Source organism: Bos grunniens, chromosome 10 (assembly GCF_055505025.1).
Source record: "Bos grunniens cultivar Pamir isolate PY7600 chromosome 10, Bosgru_T2T1.0, whole genome shotgun sequence".
NCBI lineage: Eukaryota > Metazoa > Chordata > Mammalia > Artiodactyla > Bovidae > Bos > Bos grunniens.
In genome coordinates this window covers 66450464-66473897 of record NC_141174.1, presented here as the reverse complement: position 1 = coordinate 66473897, position 23434 = coordinate 66450464, and the positions used below count along the sequence as shown (strand labels likewise).

General features: G+C 43.3%; 1 protein-coding gene and 1 long non-coding RNA gene across 2 annotated transcripts in view; one reads left to right on the top strand and one right to left on the bottom strand.

The window, feature by feature from the left end:
• The window catches only part of RTF1 (RTF1 homolog, Paf1/RNA polymerase II complex component), a 50267-nt gene extending 30050 nt beyond the window's left edge, over positions 1-20217 (top strand). The window contains exons 5-18 of the mRNA XM_086321823.1: positions 4952-5066; positions 5745-5856; positions 10597-10732; positions 11228-11405; positions 12323-12405; positions 13552-13639; positions 13748-13855; positions 14439-14516; positions 15045-15166; positions 15339-15396; positions 15828-15905; positions 16371-16466; positions 17184-17295; positions 17530-20217. Coding sequence (XP_086177949.1) covers positions 4952-5066; positions 5745-5856; positions 10597-10732; positions 11228-11405; positions 12323-12405; positions 13552-13639; positions 13748-13855; positions 14439-14516; positions 15045-15166; positions 15339-15396; positions 15828-15905; positions 16371-16466; positions 17184-17295; positions 17530-17636 — 1471 coding nt within the window. The 3' untranslated portion in view covers positions 17637-20217. The remainder of the gene's footprint in view (positions 1-4951; positions 5067-5744; positions 5857-10596; positions 10733-11227; positions 11406-12322; positions 12406-13551; positions 13640-13747; positions 13856-14438; positions 14517-15044; positions 15167-15338; positions 15397-15827; positions 15906-16370; positions 16467-17183; positions 17296-17529) is intronic.
• On the bottom strand, positions 15461-17608 carry LOC147364727 (uncharacterized). The gene is made up of 2 exons (XR_015134928.1): positions 17468-17608; positions 15461-17369 (listed from the first exon to the last, which is right to left on the bottom strand). It is a non-coding gene; the product is annotated as an uncharacterized LOC147364727 (long non-coding RNA).
• Positions 20218-23434: the final 3217 nt, after the last annotated feature.

The following is a 23434-nucleotide window of genomic DNA, read 5'->3' as shown; positions in this document are numbered from 1 at the left end:
TTCTGCCATTAGAGTGGTATCATCTGCATATCAGAGGTTGCTGATATTTCTCCTTGCAATCTTGATTCCAGCTTGTGATTCTTCCAGCATTTCATATGATGTACTGTGTATAGGAGTTAAATAAGCAGGGTGACAGTGTACAGCCTTGTTATACTCTTCCCAATTTATATTGTTAGTTATTGTAAAATATTGGCTATATTCCATGCTGTACACTATATCCTTGTAGCTTATTTTATACACAGTAGTTTGCACCTCTTAATTCCCTACCCCCATAGTGCCTCTCCCCACTGGTAACCACTAGTTTGTTCTCAGTGTCTGTGGATCTGTTTTTTTGTTTTTGTTGTTATATTCATTAGTTTGTTGTATTTTTTAGATTTCACATCAGTGATATCATACAGTATTTGTTCTTCTGTGTCGGACTTCCTTCACTTAGCATGTGCTATGTTGTCAGTCATGTCTGACTCTTTGCGACTCAGAGGACTGCAGCCCTCCAGGTTCCTCTGTCCTTGGGATTCTCTAGGCTAGAATACTGGAGTGCCATTTCCTCCTCCAGAGGATCTTCCCCACCCTGGGATTGAACCCACAACTCTTAGGTCTCCTTCATTGGCAGGCAGGTTCTTTACCACTAGTGCCACATGGGAATCCCCTTTCTTAGCATAATCCCCTGCAGATTCATCCATGTTGTTGCAAATGGCAACGTTTCATTCTTTTTTATGGCTGAATAGTGTTCTGGTGTGTGTGTGTGGATGTGTGTGTGTACATGCCACATCTTTATCCATTCATTGCATATCTTGGTAATTGTAAATAATGCTGCTATGAACATGGGAGTGTGTGTATCTTGTTGAATTAGTTCTTTGTTGTTTTTGTTAAATATATACCCAGGAGCGGAATTGCTGGGTCATGTAGTGATTCTGTTTTTAGTTTTTTGAGAAACCTCTAAACTGTTTTCCACACTGGCTGCGCCAATTAACTTCCTCCATTTGTTCTTTGTGTTCTCTTTGATGATAGCCATTCTGTGACATAATAATACCTCATTGTGGTTTTGATTTGATTTCCATAATGATTAGTAATACTGAGCATCTTTTCATGTGCCTATAGGTCATCTGCATTTCCTCTTTGGAAAAATGTCTATCCAGGTCTTCTGCCAATTTTTCAATCAGGTTTTGTTTTTTTGATAGTGAGTTGTATGAGCTGTTTATATATTTTTTATATTAACCCCTTAACAGTTTTGTCATTTGCAAATATTTTCTCCCATTCAGTAGCTTGTCTTTTTGTTTTGTCAATGGTTTCCTTTACTCTTTAAAAGCTTTTAAGTTTAATTAGGTCCCATTTGTTTATTTTTGCTCTCATTTCCTTTGCTTTAGGAGACAGATCCAAACAAATATTGCTATAATTTATCTCAAAGAGTATTCTGCTTATGTTTTCCTCTAGGAGTTTTATGATTTCTGGTTTTATATTTATGTCTTTAATCCATTTTGAGTTTTTGTGTTTTTTTTTAAGAAAATGTTCTAGTTTTTTTCTTTTGCACGTAGCTGTCCAGTTTTCCAGCACCTCAGATATTAACTTTTAAAAATAACTTTATTCAGATATATTTTTACACACCATAGAATCCACCCATTGAAAGTGGTTGAAAGTGATTCAGTGATTTTTTTTTTAATATATTGATAAAGAAAGCTGAGCGCAGAAGAATTGATGCTTTTGAACTGTGTGCTGTTGGAGAAAACTCTTGAGAGTCCCTTGGACTGCAAGGAGATCCAACTAGTCCATCCTAAAGGAGATCAGTCCTGAGTGTTCACTGGAAGGACTGATGTTAAAGCTGAAACTCCAATATTTTGGCCACCTGATGCGAAGAGCTGATGGATTTGAAAAGACCCTGATGCTGGGAAAGATTGAGCGCAGGAGGAGAAGGGGAAGACAGAGGATGAGATGGTTAGATGGCATCACTGACTCAATGGACATGAGTTTGGGTGGACTCTGGGAGTTGGTGATACCTGGCGTGTTGCAGTTCATGGGGTTGCAAAGAGTCGGACATGACTGAGGGACTGAACTGAACTGAAATGAAAGTTGTATAGCCACTGCCACAGTTAATTTCAGAACATTTTCATCACCCCAGGAAAAAACCATGTACTTACTGGTACTCAGTTCTCTGTTGCCTCCTAGCCTTAGGAAACCACTAACTTACTTTGTGTCTTTATAGATTTGCCAAATTCTGGGCATTATATATAAATGGAATCATAAATATATAGGCTTTTGTGCCTGACTTCTTTCACCTAGCATATTTTTGAAGTTCATTCATGTAGCATGTGTCAGTACTTCATTCCTTTTTATGGCTGAATAATATTCCATTAAGTGTATACGTCACATTTTGTTTACCTATTAATCTGTTTTGACATCTTTTTGCTGTTATGAATAATACTACTATGAACATTCATGTACAAATATTTAAGTATCTATTTTCAGTTCTTTTGGATACATACCTAGGAGTGGAATTGCTGAGTCATATGGTAATTTTATGTTTAACTTTTTGAGAAACCACCAAACTGTTTTCCAGAGCAGCTGCATCATTTTACTTTCCCCCAAGCAATGTATGAGAGTTCCAGTTTCTCCATATCCTTGCCAACACTTGTTATTTTTCCATAATAACTATCCTGGTGACTGTGAAGTATCTCATTGTGGTTTTGATTAGCATTTTCCTGTTGACTAATAATGTTTAGAATCTTTTCAAATCCTTGCTGGAGAAATTTTTGTTCATATGCTTTGCCTATTTTCTAAATTGGGTTATTTGTCTTTTTGTTAAGTTTTAAGAGTTCTTTATGTATTCTGGTTCAGTTCAGTTCAGTCAGTCGTGTCCAACTCTTTGTGACCCCATGAATCACAGCACACCAGGCCTCCCTGTCCATCACCAACTCCCGGAGTTCGCTCAGAGTCACGTCCATCGAGTCAGTGATGCCATCCTGGCTACTAGGCCCTTATCATAGAAGGAAATGGCAACCCACTCCAGTTTTCTTGCCTAGAGAATCCCGTGGACAGAGGAGCCTGGTGGGCTGCCGTCTATGGGGTCGCACAGAGTTGGACATGACTAAAGCGACTTAGCAGCAGCAGCAGGCCCTTATCAGATACAGAATTTGCAAGTATCTTTTCCCATTCTGTAGGTTGTATTTTTTCACTGTCAAGTATTGCTTAATGCACAAAATTTAAAAATTTGTGTGTACAATAAATGTTTTCTTTTCTTGCTCAAACTTTTGGTATCATAGCTAAGAATTTATTGCCAAATCCAGTCATGAACATTTACCCCTATGTTTTCTTATAAGTTTTATAATTTTAGTTCTTATATTTAGATCATTGATTTTTTTTTTAATTTTACATTGGAGTATAGTTGATTTACAGTGTTGTGTTAGTTTCAGGTATACAGCAGAGCAATTCAATTATACATATATCTATTCTTTTTTCAGAATCTTCTCCCATATAGACTATTATAGTGTATTGAGTAGAATTCCCTGTGGTCTACAGTAGGTCTTTGTTGGTTATCTATTTTACATGTAGTATTGTGTATATATCAATCCCAACCTTCTGATTTACCCCTCTGCCTCTCATTGATCCATTTTCAGATCTCTCTTTTTTTTTTATGGTGTGAGGTATGAATTCAGCTTTATTATTTGGTGTAGTTATCCAGTCGTTCAGTATCACTTGTTGAAAAGACTATTCTTTCCCCAGTCTTGGCCCCATTGTTGAAAATCAGTTGTCTGTGGGTATATGGATTTATTTGTTGACTCTATTCTGTTCCATTGATCATTGTTTATTGTTATGCCAATATCATACAGTTTTGATTACTGTAGCTGTATAGTCAGTTTTTAACTTGTGAAGTGTTGTTATCCAACTTTGTTCTTTTTCAAAATTGTTTTGACTATCTGAAGCCCTCTGCATTCCCATAGGAATTTTAGTATTGGCTTATCAGTTTTCACAGCAGTGAAAAGAAACAGCTGGGATTTTTATAGGACTTGTGTTGAATCTGTTTATCAAATTTGCAAGTGTTGCCATCTGAAGTCTTTCAATCTGTGAATATGGTATCTTTCTACTTACTTAGATATTGTTTAATTTCTTCCAACAGTTCTTTAGTTTTTGGCGTAAAAGACTAGCACTTGTTTTGTTAAATTTATTCCTAAATATTGTATTTATTTTTTTGGATGCTACTGTAAATGGAATTGTTTTCTTTATTTCATTTTTGGATTAAGCACTGCAAATATATTGAAATACAATTAATTTTTGTATATTGACCCTATTAAGAGCTAAGTAAAAAAAATTTTATAATTGGAGTTATTTTATAATGTTACAAAAAGTTTAATATTCTTATATTCTTATTGTTTATCCCTTCCATAAAATTCCTTAAATTTACACAAAACAATAGTTTTGTTTCATAAAACCCTAATTTTTGTTACAGGGAGAGAGCCTCAATTGCATTTGTTTAAGAGAATAGCATATTTATTCACATGTTTGCTGTGGTAGAGCTGAGGGAGTTATTTTTCCTAAATAAGAAAGCTGTCAAGTGGTATTTTAAAAATACAGCCTGTGTCTTGACCACCTTCAAAATGTGACAGTGATTCTCTGTGGCTCCATTATGTTTCTAATGAGACACCATTGGAGTTAATCCAATAATTAACTCTTTTCTTCCATTTTGTGAAGTTGAGGAAGAGCTGTGTATTACCAACAAGATACAGGAGGATCCTAAATATCTTCTCTCATTTTTAAGTCTATTTCAACAGAATGCTGTCCAGTACTTTCGATGTGCTTATATTCAGTATTTCTAACATACTTAATATATTGGAGTTTCTTGTAGGAAACTAAAACATTAACTCCTCCCCCCCCACTTATTTTCTTTCTCCTATCTAATAGAAGTCAGTCCTTACAAGTATTTCATTGCCACTTAAAAACCGAACAAATATCTTTTAAACAGATTTGAAATCAGGAAAAAACTGAAAACAGCCAAAAAGAAAGAAAAGAAAGAAAAAAAGAAAAAGCAGGAAGAAGAGCAGGAAAAGAAAAAACTGACACAGATTCAAGAATCTCAGGTAGGACATACAGTAGTCCTTATTATCCCAAGAGTAATACCTCTGTTTTGAGTGTGTATGTATGTTTATGTAAAAGATGGGTTTATATTATAATCAGCTTAGGTCAGTTAGTGCAAGACTGTTTATGTGGTGTCTTCATCTTGTAGGTTTCATTAATCTCTGGACATATCATTTCACCATTAGCTGTGCTGTTTAACTCCTTGGGAATTCTACTGAAGTCTGCATGTAAAAAAGCAGCTCATTTGGTGTGTGAGCATTCCTTAAGGGAAAGTTGGTAAACTTCTTGTCCCAGGTAGCTAAATTGGTTATGATGTTTACTCAGGTGTATGTCATCCTGGACTTGGTAACAAATGTAGCCGGGAAAATTAGTTATCTCTGCGTTTATAACAAAAAGCTTCACTGACAGTATTAACAAAAGTTAGCTACAATCTAGGGAGTCCTTTCGGAAAGTGTTTACGTTGATATTTCTTTGGCTTTCTCTTTATTAGCCAGATAAGACAGGACTGACTATACTGCTCAGTCCTCTTTGTCCACAAGAGGATGCTGTCTCCCCTTAAACAAATTTCAGTTTCTGCAGCCAATATAGATTCACATTGGAGAACTGAATTATTGTTAGTTACAGAGAATGTCCTCAGCTATTGGTGAAGAGAACCATCCTATATACCTTTCCCTTCACAGGTAACATCCCACAACAAGGAACGACGCTCCAAACGGGATGAGAAACTAGATAAGAAATCTCAAGCCATGGAGGAACTAAAGGCAGAGCGAGAAAAACGGAAGAACAGAACAGGTAAGTGGGGAAAATACAATGGCTGCTTTGTGTCTTTGATCATATGATTTGACTTCCCAATGCCATTTTTATCTCCCCGCTCACCCTTTTAGCTCTCAAGTATTCAGTTCAGTTTAGTTCAGTCGCTCAGTCATGTCTGACTCTTTGCAATCCCATGAATCGCAGCACGCCAGGCCTCCCTGTCCATCACCAACTCCTGGAGTTCACTCAGACTCACGTCCATCGAGTCAGTGATGCCATCCAGCCATCTCATCCTCTGTCGTCCCCTTCTCCTCCTGCCCCCAATCCCTCCCAGCATCAGAGTCTTTTCCAGTGAGTCAACTCTTTGCGTGAGGTGGCCAAAGTACTGGAGTTTCAGCTTTAGCATCAGTCCTTCCAAAGAAATCCCAGGGCTGATCTCCTTCAGAATGGACTGGTTGGATCTCCTTGCAGTCCAAGGGACTCTCAAGAGTCTTCTCCAACACCACAGTTCAAAAGCATCAATTCTTCGGCGCTCAGCTTTCTTCACAGTCCAACTCTCACATCCATACATGACCACAGGAAGAACCATAGCCTTGACTAGAAGTTCCAAACACAGAGAATAGTATAATAAACTCATGAACCCATCCTCCAACTTCAGCAGTCAGCTCATAGCCAGTCTTATTAAATCTGTACTGCCTCGGCTGCACCAGGTCTTAGTTGCAGCATGTGGAATCTTTAGTTGCGGCATGTGAACTCTTGAGTTTCAATGTGTGGGGTCTAGTTTCCTGACCAGGGATTGAACCTAGGCCACCTGCATTGGGAGTGCAGAGTCTTCGCCACTGAACCACCAGGGAAGTCCCTCTTTGGGTTATTTTAAAGTAAATCTCAGCATCATCACATTTCAACCATAAATACTTCAATATGTATTTCTAAAAGATTAGGACTCTTAAATATAACTACAGTACCATTACCACAGCAAAAAAAAAGTGACCAATATTTTCTTCCAGTCTGTAGGTTGTCTTTTCATTTTATTTATGGTTTCCTTTGCTATGCAAAAGCTTGTAAGTTTGAGTTGGTCCCATTTGTTTATTTTGCTTTTATTTCTATTGCCTTGGGAGACAGAGAAAACATTGGTGTGATTTATATCAGAGAATGTTTTGCCTGTGTTCTCTTCTAGGAGTTTTATGGTGTCATGTCTCATGTTTAAGTCTTTAAGCCACAAAATGGTGATATCATTCTTTCATCTACTATCTGGTATACTTATATAAAGAGAAACTTACCAGCTGTTCAGTTAACACCAGGGACATTTTGTATTTACTAGTTCTCAAAAGAATGAGATAGTTCCTTAGCAAACTCCAGCTGTAACCAGTGAGATTTGTTTGTTTTGAATATCTTTGGGAACCCATGGATTTTTAACATACTTTATGTTTTTATTCCATTGCAGTTATTATTGTTGAGACTCAAATTGTCTTATCTTCAACCAGTTGTAGCCTGAATTCTTTGACAGGAAACAGAGGCCTTAGTCTTTAATAATCCAGTGGTCTTTCATAGCTTTCTTGCTTTCTGGATTTAGAGTCAGCCATTTCTCTAAGGAGCCCAATTCATCTTTGTGCTTTGGGGTGGGTTTTTTTCTCCCTCATAAGAAATTGCATTTTAACCATAATCTAGACACAAGGAATGCTACTGGATTGGTTATTACTTCTAAGTCTTTTTGATATCCAGAGCTAGGATTTTTTTTTTTATGATAAATTCATTTTGAGCCTCATACTAGATATATCTGTTTCAAAACTAGGATGCCAAGGTTGTTTTGTTTTGTTTATGCTTTATAACAACTTTCTTGAGGTATAATTAAGGTACCATACTGTTTACTCATTTAAAGCATACAGGGCCTTTAGTATATTCACAGCTGTATCATAAAGCTCAATGAGTTTTCAAATGTTTCATTACTCTAAAAAGAAACCTCATATCCTTTAGCTGTCACCCCCTCAGTCCTGTTATTTCCCAGCCCTAGGCAATCACTGGTCTACTTTCTGTCACTATGGACTTGCCTGTTCTGGACATTTCATATACATGGAATCATACACTATATGGTCTCTTGTGTCTGACTTCTTAGCATGCTTTCTAGATTCACCATGTTGTAGCATGTATCATACTTTTTCCTTTTATGTCTGAATAATGTTCCATTATATGTCTGTACACGTTTTATTTGTCCCTTCACCTCTTGAGCGACACTGGATTGTTTTCACTTTTTGACTGTTACAAATAATGCTGCTCTGAGCATTTATGTGTAAGTTATTGGGTAGACAGGTTTTCACTTCTCTTGCCTATACACTTAGGAGTGAATTGTTGAAGCATATGGTAACTTTGGTGTTGGAGAAGACTCTTGAGAGTCCCTTGGACTGCAAGGAGATCCATCCAGTCCATCCTAAAGGAGATCAGTCCTGAGTATTCATTGGAAGGACTGATGCTAAAGCTGAAACTCCAATACTTTGGCCACCTCATGTGAAGAGCTGACTCATTGGAAAAGACCCTGATGCTGGGAGGGATTGGGGGCAGGAGGAGAAGGGGACGACAGAGGATGAGATGGCTGGATGGCATCACTGACTCGATGGACATGAGTTTGAGTAAACTCCGGAAGTTGGTGATGCACAGGGAGGCCTGGTGTGCTGCGATTCATGGGGTCACAAAGAGTCGGACACGACTGAGCGACTGAACTGACTGACTGATGGTAACTTTGTGTTTGACCTTTTGAGAAACTGCCAGGCAGTTTTCCAAGAGACTTAACCATTTTGCATTTTCACCAGCAATGTATGAGCGTTCTCCCCTGTTTTCACATCCTTACTAACACTTGTCATTGTCTTTTTTATTATAACCATCTTAGTGGGTATGAAGTGGTATCTTATTGTGGTTTAGATTTGCCTTTTTCTAATGACTAGTGATATTGAGCATTTTTTTGTATGCTTCTTGGCCATTTGGATATCTTCTTTGGTGAAATGTCTAGTCAAGTCCTTCGCCCGTTTTTTAATCAAGTTCTCTGTTTTTTGTTGTTACTGAGTAGAAGGACTTCTTTAATTATTTTCAATTTTAGTCCTTTATCTGGTATATGATTTACAACTGTTTTCTCCTGATCTATAGGTTGTCTGTTTCGTCTTAATAGTGTTGTTTGATGCATAAAAGTTAATTTTGATGAAGTACTATTTATCTTCTACTGTTTATCTACTTTTTTTTCTTTTGTTGCCTGTGCTTTGGATATCATATCCAAGAAATCATTGCCAAACGCAGTGTCATAAAGTTTTCCCCCTATTCCTTCAAAAAGCTTGATAATTTTAACTGTTACATGTAGATCTTTGATTCAATTTTTTTGTATGGTGGGAAGTAAGAGTCTACTTTTTTTTTGTCATGTGGGATATCTAGTTTTCCCAGCACAAGGTTTTGAGATGACTGTCATTTCCCTATTGATTGGTCTTGTCATCCTTGTCAGAAATCATCTAACCATAGATGCAAGGGTTTATTTCTATGCTCTCTATTTCATTGGTCTGTATATCTTTCAAATGACTTTTTCAGAGTCACTTGTTGGGAGTTCCTTGGTGGTCTAGTGGTTAGAATTTGATGCTTTCACTGCCTTGGCCTATGTTCAATCCCTGGGCAGAGTCCTGAGATCCCACAAGCCAGGTGGCGTGGCCCAAAAAAAAGTCACTTATTAGAGTTCTTTTTGTGTGGTTGTGCCATCAAGTGAATACTTTGTTTCATTTTATTTGTGATCTGTAGAGATGATATTATTATTATTTTTTGTTTTATGATTATATAAAATACAAGGTTCCAAAGTCAAACTTTCTAAATAAGGTATGTTCACAGAAATATAGCACCTATACCCTTCTGTTTCACTCCTTGCCTCCCTCCCATAGTAGGCAGCCTTCCTTTTTAGTTTTTTAAACAAAAGGAACAGATTCACCTTCCATCTTGAATTAATGGTAGCGCATTATACACACTTTTCTCTACCTTGCTTTTTTCACTTACTCATACATTCTAGAGATAACTCCTTAGGTCGAGCAGTGGTTGGTAGACTACCTGTTTTGTAATGATTCGACTGGAATACAGCGATGCCCATTTTTCATAATTGTCTGTGGCTGCTTCTTGTCTACAGTAGCAAAGTTGTGTAGTAGATACAGTAACCATATGAAGCCCATCCTAAGATATTCACTATCTCTTCATTTAAAAAGATTTTCTGACTCAGGATGCAATGTAATGGTTCAGCTTGGCTCATTCCTTGTTTCGCAGCTGCAGGGTGGCTCACTGGGTCAGTGTGCTAGAGGTGATTCAACCACTCGCCTTTGCAGACATTTGGGTTGTTTTCAGTCTTGTGCTATTACATGTAGTGCTGTAAATTCAAAATAAGATTTCCCTGAAAGACGCTGAAGACATCTTTAGTTTTTCCTCATTTTTCCTGTCCATCTCCAAGTGTCTTGAGAACAATAAAAGACAAGTGTCTGCAGAGTTGGTGTCCCTTTTTGCCCACTTAGTGACTATCTTCCAACACCCCCCCCCCACCCCCTTTATTTTTGTCTGCTGGGGCTTGACATTTGTTGCGATTTTAAACTTTCTGCTTTCTGGGTAACTCACTTGTATAGATAGCCCAAGTAATCACAATCCAGGCCAGAGATGATGGAGCTATCTATTAAATCTCTTTCTACATTCCAGTCCTTTTTTTCAGAGATGAAAGATGTTTCAGTTTCTTATTGAGAAAACCTCAGTAAACATTTCCTTTTTTTTTTTTTTAAGCTGAGCTCCTCGCCAAGAAACAGCCATTAAAAACTAGTGAGGTGTACTCTGATGACGAGGAGGAGGAGGAGGATGACAAGTCCAGTGAAAAGTCAGACCGCTCATCCCGAACAACGTCATCCGACGAGGAAGAGGAGTAAGCTGTGCACATTTTGGTCTAGTAGTCCGGATGGGTGGGTTCTACGGGGAAAGGCTTAGTGTAGTTTCCAAATATCTCCTCCTGTTTGGTGACAAACTGTGGTCTGGTCAAGTACCCTGAATTGCTGAGCTGAGTTTGCGAGCACATCAGCCAAACAGGCTTCTGCCTTTGGCTCATAGGCTGCGCCCCTGAACATTTCATCAAGATTTGGCAGGTGGGAATTGCTTTCATGTCACCCTTGGATTAGCCAAGAGCTTCCCTTGGTTTTCTTTCTATGATAGTGGGTTATCTGGGCTGGCAGCCTCATTCGAGACAGTTCACAGTCCTGGTTAGGAACAGGATTGTAGTCCCACTTTCCTGTTGCTTCATGTATTTCTCCTGCTGTATGAAATCACATATACTTTGGTGAAGTTTTAAGAAGTTGGTATTTTTTATTTACCTTGATCTGTTAGTACAATGAACAGTTTGCCCAGCATCCTTTGTTCCTCACAGGAAAGAAGAGATCCCTCCAAAATCACAACCTGTCTCCTTACCAGAGGAATTGAATCGCGTTCGATTATCACGGCATAAGCTGGAACGTTGGTGTCATATGCCCTTCTTCGCTAAAACAGTCACAGGATGCTTTGTACGGATTGGCATCGGAAACCACAACAGCAAACCAGTTTACCGGGTTAGTATTTCTTTCCTTGGACAGTTGTAGGATGTTTTAAATATAATGATTCTTAGCTAAGAGTATGAACTGCTGAACAGACCTGTCACTTTTCTGCTAGCATTTGATGGGAAAATAGATTGCAGCTGAGATTTCATTAGATTAGCCACAATCTGAGGCAACCAGGGATCAAGCTGACCTGCTGCCAGGAAGAGTACTTGGAGCCCAAAAGTTTAGATTTAGAATGATTTTCTGTATCCTTCCATATAAAAGCAAGACAGGAGACATTTATGAAGTCTTTGTCAGGAGTTATGTAATCTGGAAGATTTATTAATTTGAAAAATAATGAAAAATTTCCACATTACATACTAAGTGACTTCTGGAACAGGGAGTTATATTGAGGTTTAAAAAGTAAACAAAACCTTCCAGCCTATTGAGATTATTTTATGAGTTCCAGCTCTGCTTCTGTGGCCTGGATGACTAGAAAGAACATAGCTGGTTGGTTTGTTTTTTCTTTTCTTTTTTTGTTTGTTTTGTTCTGAGTTGTTTGATTTTAACCTGTGTTCACCCCCTTGTGTGAGGACCAGTGGCCATGCCACGTCCCAGAAACCTTGGCAACAGAAACAGACATCATGGTCTTCACATTTGATTGATAAAACTGACGTCTGAAAGCCAAGTGCACCCCCAATAAGGCAGAATTAAGTTAGAGGGGAATTTGCCAATGGGCCCCACCAAGCTAACTGCATCCTCACTTACTCTGGGCACAGGTGCTTTGCTGTCTGAGTCCTAAGCCTGAGGACGGTGCCCAGAACACCTTGAAGCTGTGGGGCTCCTCTCAGTTTAGTGTCACTCATCTGCACTCAGGCAGATGAAGCCAGAGGGTGGGGTGGAGGACTTCGAACGAGTGTGTTGTAACTGGTGTCTCTGTCCTCACTTAGGTTGCTGAGATCACGGGTGTTGTGGAAACCGCCAAAGTTTACCAGCTTGGTGGCACCAGAACAAACAAAGGGCTACAGCTACGGTAGGAGAGGTGCTTCCGTGGCCGATTCTGTTCCCACTGCAAACAGGCATGGCCTGCTGGGGCTGTTGTTTGCTCCCAGTGTTCTCTTTCTTATAATACTGTTTGTGTCCCCACCAGGGGCTTGGAGGGAAACTTGTGTTCCGCCTTTGCCTATAGGGAAGGTAGGAGGTAGCTGTCTCATAGGGGATGTTGAGTGCTGGAACACGTAGAAGGAAGACGATCACAAGACCCGCTCCTCCCAGGGTCCTGCAGGCGTTCCTCAGTGAGTGTGGGCAGGAGGCTTGCTTCTGGTCCTGGCTCCGTCAACAACTAACCTGATCTCTCACAAGCCAGGTCACCTTTTTGGATTTAGTTTGTGCCTCAGTAACTTGATATTGACTGAATGCTGGCTACGTGCCACAGTTGTAGGCATCAGGATAGAGGTGAGAACAAAATACACAAGTCCCTACCTGCTTGGAGCCTGAAAATTCTAAAGGCCCCATATGGGAAGGAATAGAAGTAGCTTGCCAGGTCACTACAGATAGTGGGTCACAGACACACCTCTGCCTTGGCCTTATTTGGCCTCTGTGGTCTCTCTGTTCTCTTCTCCCATTCCCATCATTTCTCCTGGACTGTTGAAAAGAGCCAGTTGGGTTAGGCAGTAGTCATGACATGCTAAGAGTGACTGTCCCTGTGAGGCAGGCACTGACTCACGTGGCTGGCACAGGGATCAGTAGAAAGGCAGTGTTCTTTCTCTCTAGGGATAGAACCTCCTTGTCATTCAGATACCTCCATAACATTTCATATTCTTGATGCCAGTTGACTGTGACCGATTTTATTGTAAATGGACTTCTGAAGCACTGGCTAAGTCTACTTGCTTCCAGTGCTCACACTGATGCTTAATCATGGCTGCTCTTTAGAACAGCCTGGAAGGTTTTTTGTTGTTGTTTGTGTTATTTCAGTGGCTGGTTCCTACTCCCAGAGATTCTAATTCAGTTGATCTAGAGTGCTGCCTTGCCATTGGAAGTTTTGTAAATCTTTGTAGATGATTCTAAAGGGTGGCCAAGATGGAGGCCCTTGGAGATAGGCAGTGTGGAGTCTGGAGGGATTGATCTGCTGGCGCTGCAGTCAACATGGCCCTTCCTGAAGCTGCTCTTTTTCATGCAGGCATGGCAGTGACCAGCGAGTGTTCCGCCTAGAGTTTGTCTCAAACCAAGAGTTCACTGAGAGCGAATTCATGAAGTGGAAAGAAGCGGTGAGTGAGTAGACAGCACCTCCCTAGCAGTTGTTCATGAAAATATTGACAGAGCCTCTTTCCCAAATTCTTTATTATAAACAACCCTTTTATTGCGTTTTGGTCCAGATGTTCTCTGCTGGCATGCAGTTGCCCACTCTAGATGAAATCAATAAGAAGGAATTATCTATTAAAGAAGCTCTTAATTATAAATTCAATGACCAGGACATTGAAGAGGTAAGAAACCTCGTATCCCAGAGTCTGGAGACTCATCAAGAGCCAAGTGTTAGAGAAGATCATGCCTGTCTTTTCTTTCCTGTATTTTGACATTTTTGGCTCTACCACTATTGCATGAGGAAGAGGGAATTCTGTTATTACTACCTTAGAATTTATAGTTCATCAGGATTTTCTTGTACACTGTCACTTGAAATCACAGCCTAACAAAGTAGATTCAGGGCTCAGGGATCTCTGTTCTTCTGCTAGGCTTGGTCCTTCAAGAGTTTCCTTTCTCCAAGACATTTTGGTAAAATGGTTTGATCTCTGTTCTCTTGGACAGAGGATAGCCTTACAGTACAAGGCCCTTGGGCTGCTGCTGTTTATTGGTGCATGTTCCTTTGCGCTAGCCAGGAAGACTCTCTGGGACCCTGGAAGCAGCATAGTACCCCTTGGAATGAACTCGCTCTGGGTGTGGGGCATGGCACTGCCATAGGAAGAGCAGCCCTCTTTTAACTATCTGCTTACCTCCACAATGGGGTCACCTGTCCTGCCTACAAAAGTAGTTTAGGAATACCTCACTGCTGGTGTCTCCTCTCTGGTACAGATTGTAAAAGAGAAAGAAAGATTCAGGAAAGCTCCACCCAACTATGCTATGAAGAAAACGCAGCTTCTGAAGGAAAAGGTGAGGACTTGTGTTGAACTTCTTTCCCTGTCCTGCAAGGAGATACGGAAACCAGACTTGTTCATCCTCTGCCAAGTCAGTAGTGGCAGGATTGGGAGAAAATGCAGGGCTTGACTGTAAGCATCACAGATTTTCTTAGCATCTGGGCAGCATCCCTTGGCTGTTCTCCTTTCTCTCAGTGGAAGCTGATCTTGCCCGTTCCATTCTCCTCCCCTCCTCGTCACTTTAGTTTCACGTGTAATAAGATAGGCCCCAGGGCAGTATCAGCACTGGGCCCGAATAGACGAACGATACTGCGCAGCCCCACCATGGCAGGTGGCTTTCTATTCTTCATGTCAGGGTGGGGTGAGCCTTGTTAGGGTGAGTTAGCCAGGCGGGGCCTGGGTTCTGAGGTGTTTGTTTTTGCTATTCCTTCATACCTCCTGTCATTTGTTCATCATGTAAGATATTTTGCCTGTGTTGGAAGGAAGGGGACACTTGATACCGAGCTGGTCATAGCCAAAATCTCATGCATCTCTCTGTGTACAGGCCATGGCTGAGGACCTGGGGGATCAGGACAAGGCCAAACAAATCCAAGACCAGCTGAATGAGCTGGAGGAGCGAGCAGAGGCCTTGGACCGCCAGCGGACCAAGAACATATCTGCTATCAGGTGTGCTTCAGAGCCTGTTTTGATTGGGCTCCTATCCTTGGTCCACAGTTATCAGGCGAGCTGTGGCCTTGGACGTGCTGTGCTCCAGTGGCTCCACATATCTGGGGTCAGGCACCATGGTTCCCGCCCTCCTTTCACAGCCCACTGACTCATCCCTTTTCCTCACCCGCAGTTACATCAACCAGCGGAACCGGGAGTGGAACATTGTGGAGTCTGAGAAGGCCCTTGTGGTGAGTGAGACAGCTTGATCTAGATCACTAAGTGTAGTTTTAATTAATAAAACAACATGTAATCTTTTCTGTATCTCACCTGAGTATATTTTCTTTTAATTACTAAAGTAGCATGTACACAACACACACATAGTCTGTCTGTACACATACAACTGTGTAAGGCATTATAATAAAAAGCAACAGTCTTCTGTGCTAACCCCTCCCCATCTTTAGATTCTATTCCACGCATATTTATTTTTATCAGTTTCCAATTTTTTTGTTGTTACTGCTCCCATAATCTGTTCTGGTGTTCTTGAAGGGAAAAGGCTAATAGACAGCCTTTGACTTTTTCAGGGCCTTGCAAAGACTGTTACTTATATGCATGCTTATGATAAATGAGAGGTGTGGGCGGGCAGGAGATAGAGTTCTGTAATACATGCTCTCTGTTTCAGGCTGAAAGTCACAACATGAAAAACCAACAGATGGATCCCTTTACCAGGCGACAGTGTAAACCTACCATCGTTTCTAATGTGAGTGCCTAAAGAGGACATATTTAGTCAGGACCTAGATTCTGGGACATAAATGAATTCCATTAGGAGATTAATAAGAAGTTAAAAATAATGTTGTCTTAGTGGGATTTGCTTGCCTCAAACACTTGGGTCTGGACGCTTCCTTTTTTATCTTACTGTAGGACATACGGGTAGTAAAAACCTGGCATGGACTTTAGAAACCTGTGGACTAAAGTGCGCTGCCAGGGCAGGTTCACCAGTGCAGCACAATGAAGAATGTGTAGGCTAGGTTGCCTGGCAAGGGCCTGGCTGGGCTGGACTTCAAAGCTTTTAACTGTCCCTTTTTGTAGCCTGGAGGAAAACCGCACTGGACTGCTGATGGGCCTACTGTAGTGCTTGTGTTAGTGGTGGTAGGTGGGATAGAAACTGGTGGTGGGACTGTGTGAGTGTTGAAGAGTCTCTAAAATAACTTCCTTGTTCTCTCAGTCCAGAGACCCAGCTGTTCAAGCTGCCATATTGGCCCAGCTGAACGCAAAATACGGTTCTGGAGTGTTACCAGATGCTCCAAAGGAAATGAACAAGGCAAGTGTAACACTGAAGCTCGGCCACTGGCCTTTACACCAGAGCAGGCACTTCCTGGTTTGGGCTTGATTGTCTCCACCTGGAGGAACTTGGCATCCCACTTGTAGTCCTTTCTTCATCCTCATTATTTACAAATGTAATAAACAGCTACTGAATTTTGGTCAGATGACATAAGTTCTGAACCCAACACCACTACTTCATGAAACCCCTGACTGTGGCTTTAGGCAGCTGACCTCTAGCCTTCTAATCCACATTTTCTCCTATGTAAGGTGGGGTAATATATACCCTGCCTAACTCATAGGACAGTCAGGAGTAGATAATATGTAAGGATGAGACAGTTGTAAAAGTGAAAGCTCCGTGTAAACTGAAATGTTAAACCAAGAGAAACTGCCCATTTAGAAGCCATTTTCTGCCTTTTCCTAAGGAGCCCAAACTCCCAGAAATTCCGGAGATCTTGGGTCAGGGGGGATTTGCTGTCTTGAGCCTACCCTTTCTGCCCTCACCCACAGCCATGAACCTTCCCTCCCCCTCCTCTCAGGCTCAGAAATAAAACCTCTGTGGACTCTCCTGCCCTCCCTCTGAGAGAAGAAATCAGAAGAGTCTTTAATAGGAAGATCTAATGAACTTGAGCAGCAGTTTTTACCATTAGTGGTTGCTGCTTCTTTAAGTCTAGTTGCATTTATCCCTCTATAATTAGTTTTTCTCTTCCCATTGCAGGGTCAGGGAAAGGATAAAGATTTGAATTCTAAATCAGCCAGTGATCTCTCAGAAGACTTGTTCAAAGTACATGACTTTGACGTGAAGATTGATTTACAAGTCCCCAGCTCAGGTAGGTGAAGGTAGAGATTGGTCATGGCCAAGGACCAGGGTGGCTCCATGACTCTCAGCCAGCAAGGAGGCCTGCTTTTGGGAAAGAAATGGGGATGTCTAGTCACCTGTGTTTATGGAGGCCAGAGTAAGATAGGCTGCAGGTCCATCTTGAGAGGGAACAGGGACACTACCTGGAGGAGTGAAGCCCAAGACCGGGGGGCCTCAGATGCCGGTTTGCTCTTCTTTCCTGTAGAATCAAAGGCCTTGGCCATCACCTCCAAGGCTCCGCCGGCCAAGGATGGAGCTCCGAGGAGATCTCTGAACTTGGAAGACTACAAAAAACGACGAGGGCTTATCTGAGCACGCCCAGCCTGCTGCCTCTGACCCCGCATGCCCATCACAGTGTCCCACTTTTCCTCCTTTCCTCTGATTTGCCCTCACTGGGCTGGAGCAGCAGGAACTGGGAAGAGACTCTAAACTGCCAGTCATCTGTAATATAAACCATTTGCTGTATAGACTTCCCTGGTCTGCAACATCTCCACCGACCCCCCAGGACCCACCCAATGTGAACCTGGGCTCTCTTGGGCTTTATCCATGTCTTTAGATTTGTGTTTGCCTTTTTCTTTTTTTTTTTTTAAACCACAGTTCATTGGCCACTCTGCACGCATTCAGTATTACCGTGGAGCTGGGGTTCCTGCTGGAGCCCCCAGCAGCAGCACTGGGCAGCATCCTGTGCAGGATGGCCCTGGGCCCAACCATTGAACATTTGGCCCCCGGCCCTGGTGGGGGGTGGGGGCTGGGCACCCACAGTCCCGTCTCCTCTCTCTCATCTTTCTCTTCTTCCGATCTTGTGGAAGAAGGGTTTTGAAAACCCAGTTTAATTTCCAAAAAGTGTACATTTGTGGGGAGGGAGGGGGTCTATTTGAGAGAGAGTGTGTATGTGTGTATGTGTCTGTAAGTGTGTGGATTTTTTTATCATTTTTTTAAAATGCAGTACTCTTTGTATCTGTCTGTCATGGGGCTATAGCTGTTTCAGATTTTTTTCAGCTGTACTTGAGCATCTGAAACTGCAAGAAAGAAACTCATTAAATGTGATTCTTCTTACTAAACAGTCCTGACTGCTGTAGCTGTGTAACTTCTCCCCCACCTCCTCTTTCCCATCACCCTCCCACCTCGGAGAAATCTCCTCAGTTTGGCCCCTGCCCTGTCAGCTGTGTCCTGGCAGGTGGGAGGGAAGCCCATGGCTAGGTACTAGGGAGGTACAGGTGTCTTGCTCAGCCCATGTGTTCAGCCCACAGCTTCTTGGCTGAATGTAGAGTGTGTCTTTTCCCTGCCCCATGTACTTGTCTCTTCCTAGTGATTCTGTTTTGCCGTTTCAGCAAGAATAATATTTTGTTCTGTTTTTTAAGAGAAAGTATTCAACATGAATGTGGAGAGAACGAACACAAAGATATAGGTTGCAGATGTTACAAGCATGTGCAGTTCTGTGTGTGTGTATACATATATATGGTAAGCATATATATTGTTGTGCAGCTAGGGTGAAGCCAGCAAAGAAGTATGTATGTCTTTATAAAATGTTTGCAAAGAGATAAGCTGACTGCTTGATAATCATTCTCAGGTGTAAAGCTCCAAGTGTAAATAAAAGTGGCATTTAACAAATCTTTTCAGAACAAAGTACAGCTGACTATATAAAACAAGAACTAAGCTAAAGGAAACAGCTGAGAGCTGCTGATTCCCACAAGAGGGAGAGGAATCTCAAAGCCCTGCCTTGTATCTCTTCACCGTACTTTCTATAAGAAAGTGGGATGATGGGAAATCATGGATTAAGTTGTATTTAAACAAAAAGGAACTTGGTAACTCTTTTGGGTTTAGTAGAGCCTCAGTGTTGCTTTAACTTAGTTTACACTTTTTTTATTTAAAAAAAAAAGCAGCAATCAATGTTTTTTTTAAAAGAATTGTGACTGTAAAATGGATAAATGACTGTAACACAGCTATATGGTGGCTGTGACAGTTCAGTTGGGCAAAGGAGTGGTGGTGGACTCATTAAAATCATATATACTTGAATAGTCCATTGACCAAAACTCTTTATAGACTGTTGTGTAAATGTGGAATCACAGACTGTTAAACATTGCCTGGACTCCAGAAGAGTCCTGGAGGCTGCTGGGACCTCTCGTATCATGACAAACTCGGACTTTTTCTTTCTTGTTTTAAAAGACACGAAATGATAGAATCCATATAATTTGCTGGAGACATTCTGATCCACCATATAGATCTGTATTTAGTATCATTTGGATTTGGAGAAGTGTCGGTTACATTATGGCTGTGTAATAAAGTTTTTATTAAAACTGCATCACACTGTAGCCACTGTGCCACTACCTCCCCACACGCAGCTGCTGAAACTTTCGTTCTGAGACTCCAGAAACAGCAGGGAGCAGAGCCAACCAAAGAAGACCGACAGTTAACTTCTCACCTGAGTAGCCCATTTTGGTGATTGGAATCAAGACTGAGGACTTGTCTGCAGTCTCAACTGAGGCAGGGCCTCTGAACTGAGATCTTGACCAGGCATAATACATGGGCTTTATCCCACCAGCGGAGCTGCTTGGAGGTTCGAGGTGCCGCTTGTGCTGGGGAAGGCAGCAGGGGCCCACTGCTCCACCCCCACCCCACCCCCCAGGTGGTTTCAGTGTTGAAGGGTGTGGCACCTAAAACTGCTTTATACATTTTTCACTTCCTTCCAAGAAGCAAAAAGGCCAATGTCCGTATGCCGAGCTCATGATGTATAGAGGTCTGTTTGTCTGTCTTGCTTCTGACAGGTGCAGGGAAAGTCTTCCTGCCTACAGCTTTCCTTCAAAGAGAATGCTTTTGTTTTGTTTCTGTGAAGTCCTGACCTGTCACTCAAACTGTACAGATATTTGTAAATAAACTTTATGCCCTGTTTTAACAAGGGAGTCAGATTTAGTCCAAAGACTGCATCCTGAGTGGCAACTCTCATGTTTTAAAAGTCCAGGAGAGCCTCTCTCACTTGATTTCCCTCCCTCCCCCTACTCTTAGCCCTGAACCACCACCACCCCCAAGTGAAAGTGGCTGCTGTTAACTCTTCAGCTACCCAGTTCCCCAGAAGCCTCTCTGAGACATTGGTTGCCTAGAGCCAAGGCAACCTCCAACTGGCCTAGTTTACTTCCTACGTTGGGAGATACCAACAAGCTCTAACAGAACCAGGTAGGACCCTGATACACTGCCTAACCCTAGTGAGAGTGTCGCCCTCCTACAGCTTTCAGTTGGCTGAGGTATAATTTCTTTGTTAATTTGTTTTCTGCCTGTCGTGAGCATGAAGGGGGACCCAGGGCTTGTGAGTATGGCTCTGGAATACTGATATCCTTCCCTTAGGGCCCCAGCTGGGACATCTGTAAGGCTCCCTGCCCTCACTACATGAGGCTGTGTCTCAAACCTTTCTAGACCTGGGAAGGTAGCGGGTGGCAAACGCAATGGTACAAGCCCAGTCCAGGCCTGCCTTTGATGTTGGGAGCCCTGGGGCTCACCTAGCAACTGCATCTAAGGAGGTTTTCTTAAACTCCCTATCACACCAGCCACCTGATTGTTGGAAGCAGGGGGCTCCTGGGCCCTAGAGAGCAGAGATTATAGTCCAGCCTAGAGGACAGCCTTGTCTAGTTATTTCCCAGGGTTCTCTGCTGTGAGACAGCCACTGGCTGTGACTGCCTTGGGTGGAGGAATGCAAAGGGGAGAGGGGTGCAGGGTCTATTGGCTATCTCATGGTAGTGGCGTTCAGGAATGGGGAAGTCACAGGCCTCCAGCTCAGATACTTTCATGTGACTTACCTGACTAAAGTGGGCAGCTGAACTGCTTTGGGGAGGAGAGGTTTGGAGGGAGCAGCAGCACTAGGGGGTGAGGGCAGAGGGGCAGTCTGCCTTCCCTGTAGGGTTCCCCAGGCTGGCCCCTAGGGCCAGTTTCTTGGCCCAGAATAGGGGCTTAGCCAGTGCAGCACAGGCATATTGAGGGCTTCCAGATTACGCTTTGGACTTGAGGGAGAGTCTAAAAGCCACAAGGTAAGTGGGCTCAGTGCAGCGTTCATGCCCCAGCTCCATCACTTAACTACCTAGGGCTGAAGCTGGTTAACTCTTCTAAGCCCATTCCCCATCTTTAACATAAAATCTATCTGGAGCCTGTTCACGATTAAGTGTTCCTTTTCCCAGTAAAGGTTCGATAAGTGCTGTTGTCAGAGAGGCCATTAGGCCTCACAGGAGAGACTTGGAGCAGAGTGGAGGGGTGGGGGTGGAAGGGGCAGTGTGATGGAATGGGTCAGAAGCCACAGAATAGCCCCAGTGTCAGCGGAGGGCATGAAGCTCCAGAAGCTGGAGCACTTGGCCCAGAGACTCAGCTGGCTCCCACCTAGGAGTGTGTGTGTGTGTGTGTGTGTGTGCGTGTGTGCACTTGGCCCAGAGACTCAGCTGGCTCCCACCTAGGAGAGTGTGTGTGTGTGTGTGTGCACTTGGCCCAGAGACTCAGCTGGCTCCCACCTAGGAGAGTGTGTGTGTGTGTGTGTGTGCACTTGGCCCAGAGACTTAGCTGGCTCCCACCTAGGAGTGTGTGTGTGTGTGTGTGTGTGTGTGTGCACTTGGCCCAGAGACTCAGCTAGCTCCCACCTAGGAGTGTGTGTGTGTGTGTGTGTGTGTGTTGAAGGGTGGGAGGAAGGTCTAGAAACTCTGTCTCCCTATGGAGGTTCCAATGATCACTGGGGCTGGCCAGGAGAACTGTCCAGAGAAGGACAGCTGCCTTTTGGTCCCAACTTGCTGCTGCTATTTATCCTCTGCAGCCCCAACACACACCACACACCCTCTTTACTGATGGTCGTTCTGAAAGCATCCTCCTGCTCCCAGCCCTCACTGGCTCCGGAGGCCTCCACCTCACCACTGCCCCAGGGGACTCAGAAAGACTGTGAAGCCTCACCTCCCCAACACCACAGAGAGTAATTAAAACACAAAAACCGTGTCAAACTGGAAAATGAGTGTAAAGAAGTTCAACCAAGTTCCAATCTGTTTCATGATGACTTAATAGCATCTTCAGAATATCACTTTTTGTCTCTTTTAGCTGTCCATGACCCTGCATTTTCCCCAGTGGTTCAACGGTCTGCCTGCAATGCAGTACATGCGGGTTCGTTTCTGGGACGGGAAGGTCCCCTGGAGAAGGAAATGGCAACCCACTCCAGTACTCTTACCTGGAGAATCCCATAGACAGAGGAGCCTGGTGGGCTACAGTCCATGAGGTCACAAAGAGGCAGACACAACTGAATGGACTTCGCAGGCGCAAACGTACGACCCTCTGTCGCTAAATTCACGCGGGAACACATCTTGCTCAGTCATCAACACATCCACCTCTCCTGAAGCACAAGTCTATCCCCATCGATTTTTCCCTGGAGAACTACTCTTCAGGTCAAAGACTCTACGCTCAAAGGTCACCTCCTCCAGGAAACCTTCCCTGATTGCCCCTTCCCGCTCCGGTTTGGGAGCACCTAGGCTTCCCTAGGGCGGCACACACCACGCTGTAGTACTGTTATCTGTGAGTCTCCACCTCCACCCTGGGACCTAGTTAACGCCCAATAAACGCAGTGGAGGAAAGGGGGGCGAGACCAGCTGACTGCGTTCTGGGATTTCTGACCCCACCACTCCCCTCTATCGTGTCCCCAGACCGCAGCGCACGCAGGAAGGAGATGCGGCGGTGCTACGCCGCCTGCAGTGGACGCCCAAGCTGTCCGTCGTAGGGGTTCAACCTGAGTCCGCGAGTAAAACGGCCGTGGCAGATGGGAGCTATCCCCTCACGGCCCCGACGAGTCAACAGCTTCGGCCTCTGTTCGCCCACTCGCGACCTCACTGACCTTGGAGTCCAGGTCCGAGTGCCCCACGGGGCGATGATCACACTGCCTGCACGTGCATGCGCTCGCCACGCACGTCTCCAACCGTGGACCCCAGCCGGGCGCGCGCCCGGGCAGCTTCTCCACACCCTCCCCGCACCCGCCGTTGGGAGCTGGGGCCTCAGATTACTCCGTGCTCCTGGCGGGTTGCGTGAGGCGCCCGACTGATGCCAAGGAGGAGCAAGCATCAGTTCCACGGACCTGAGGCCTGCGCGCCGCTTCCTAGTGGCTC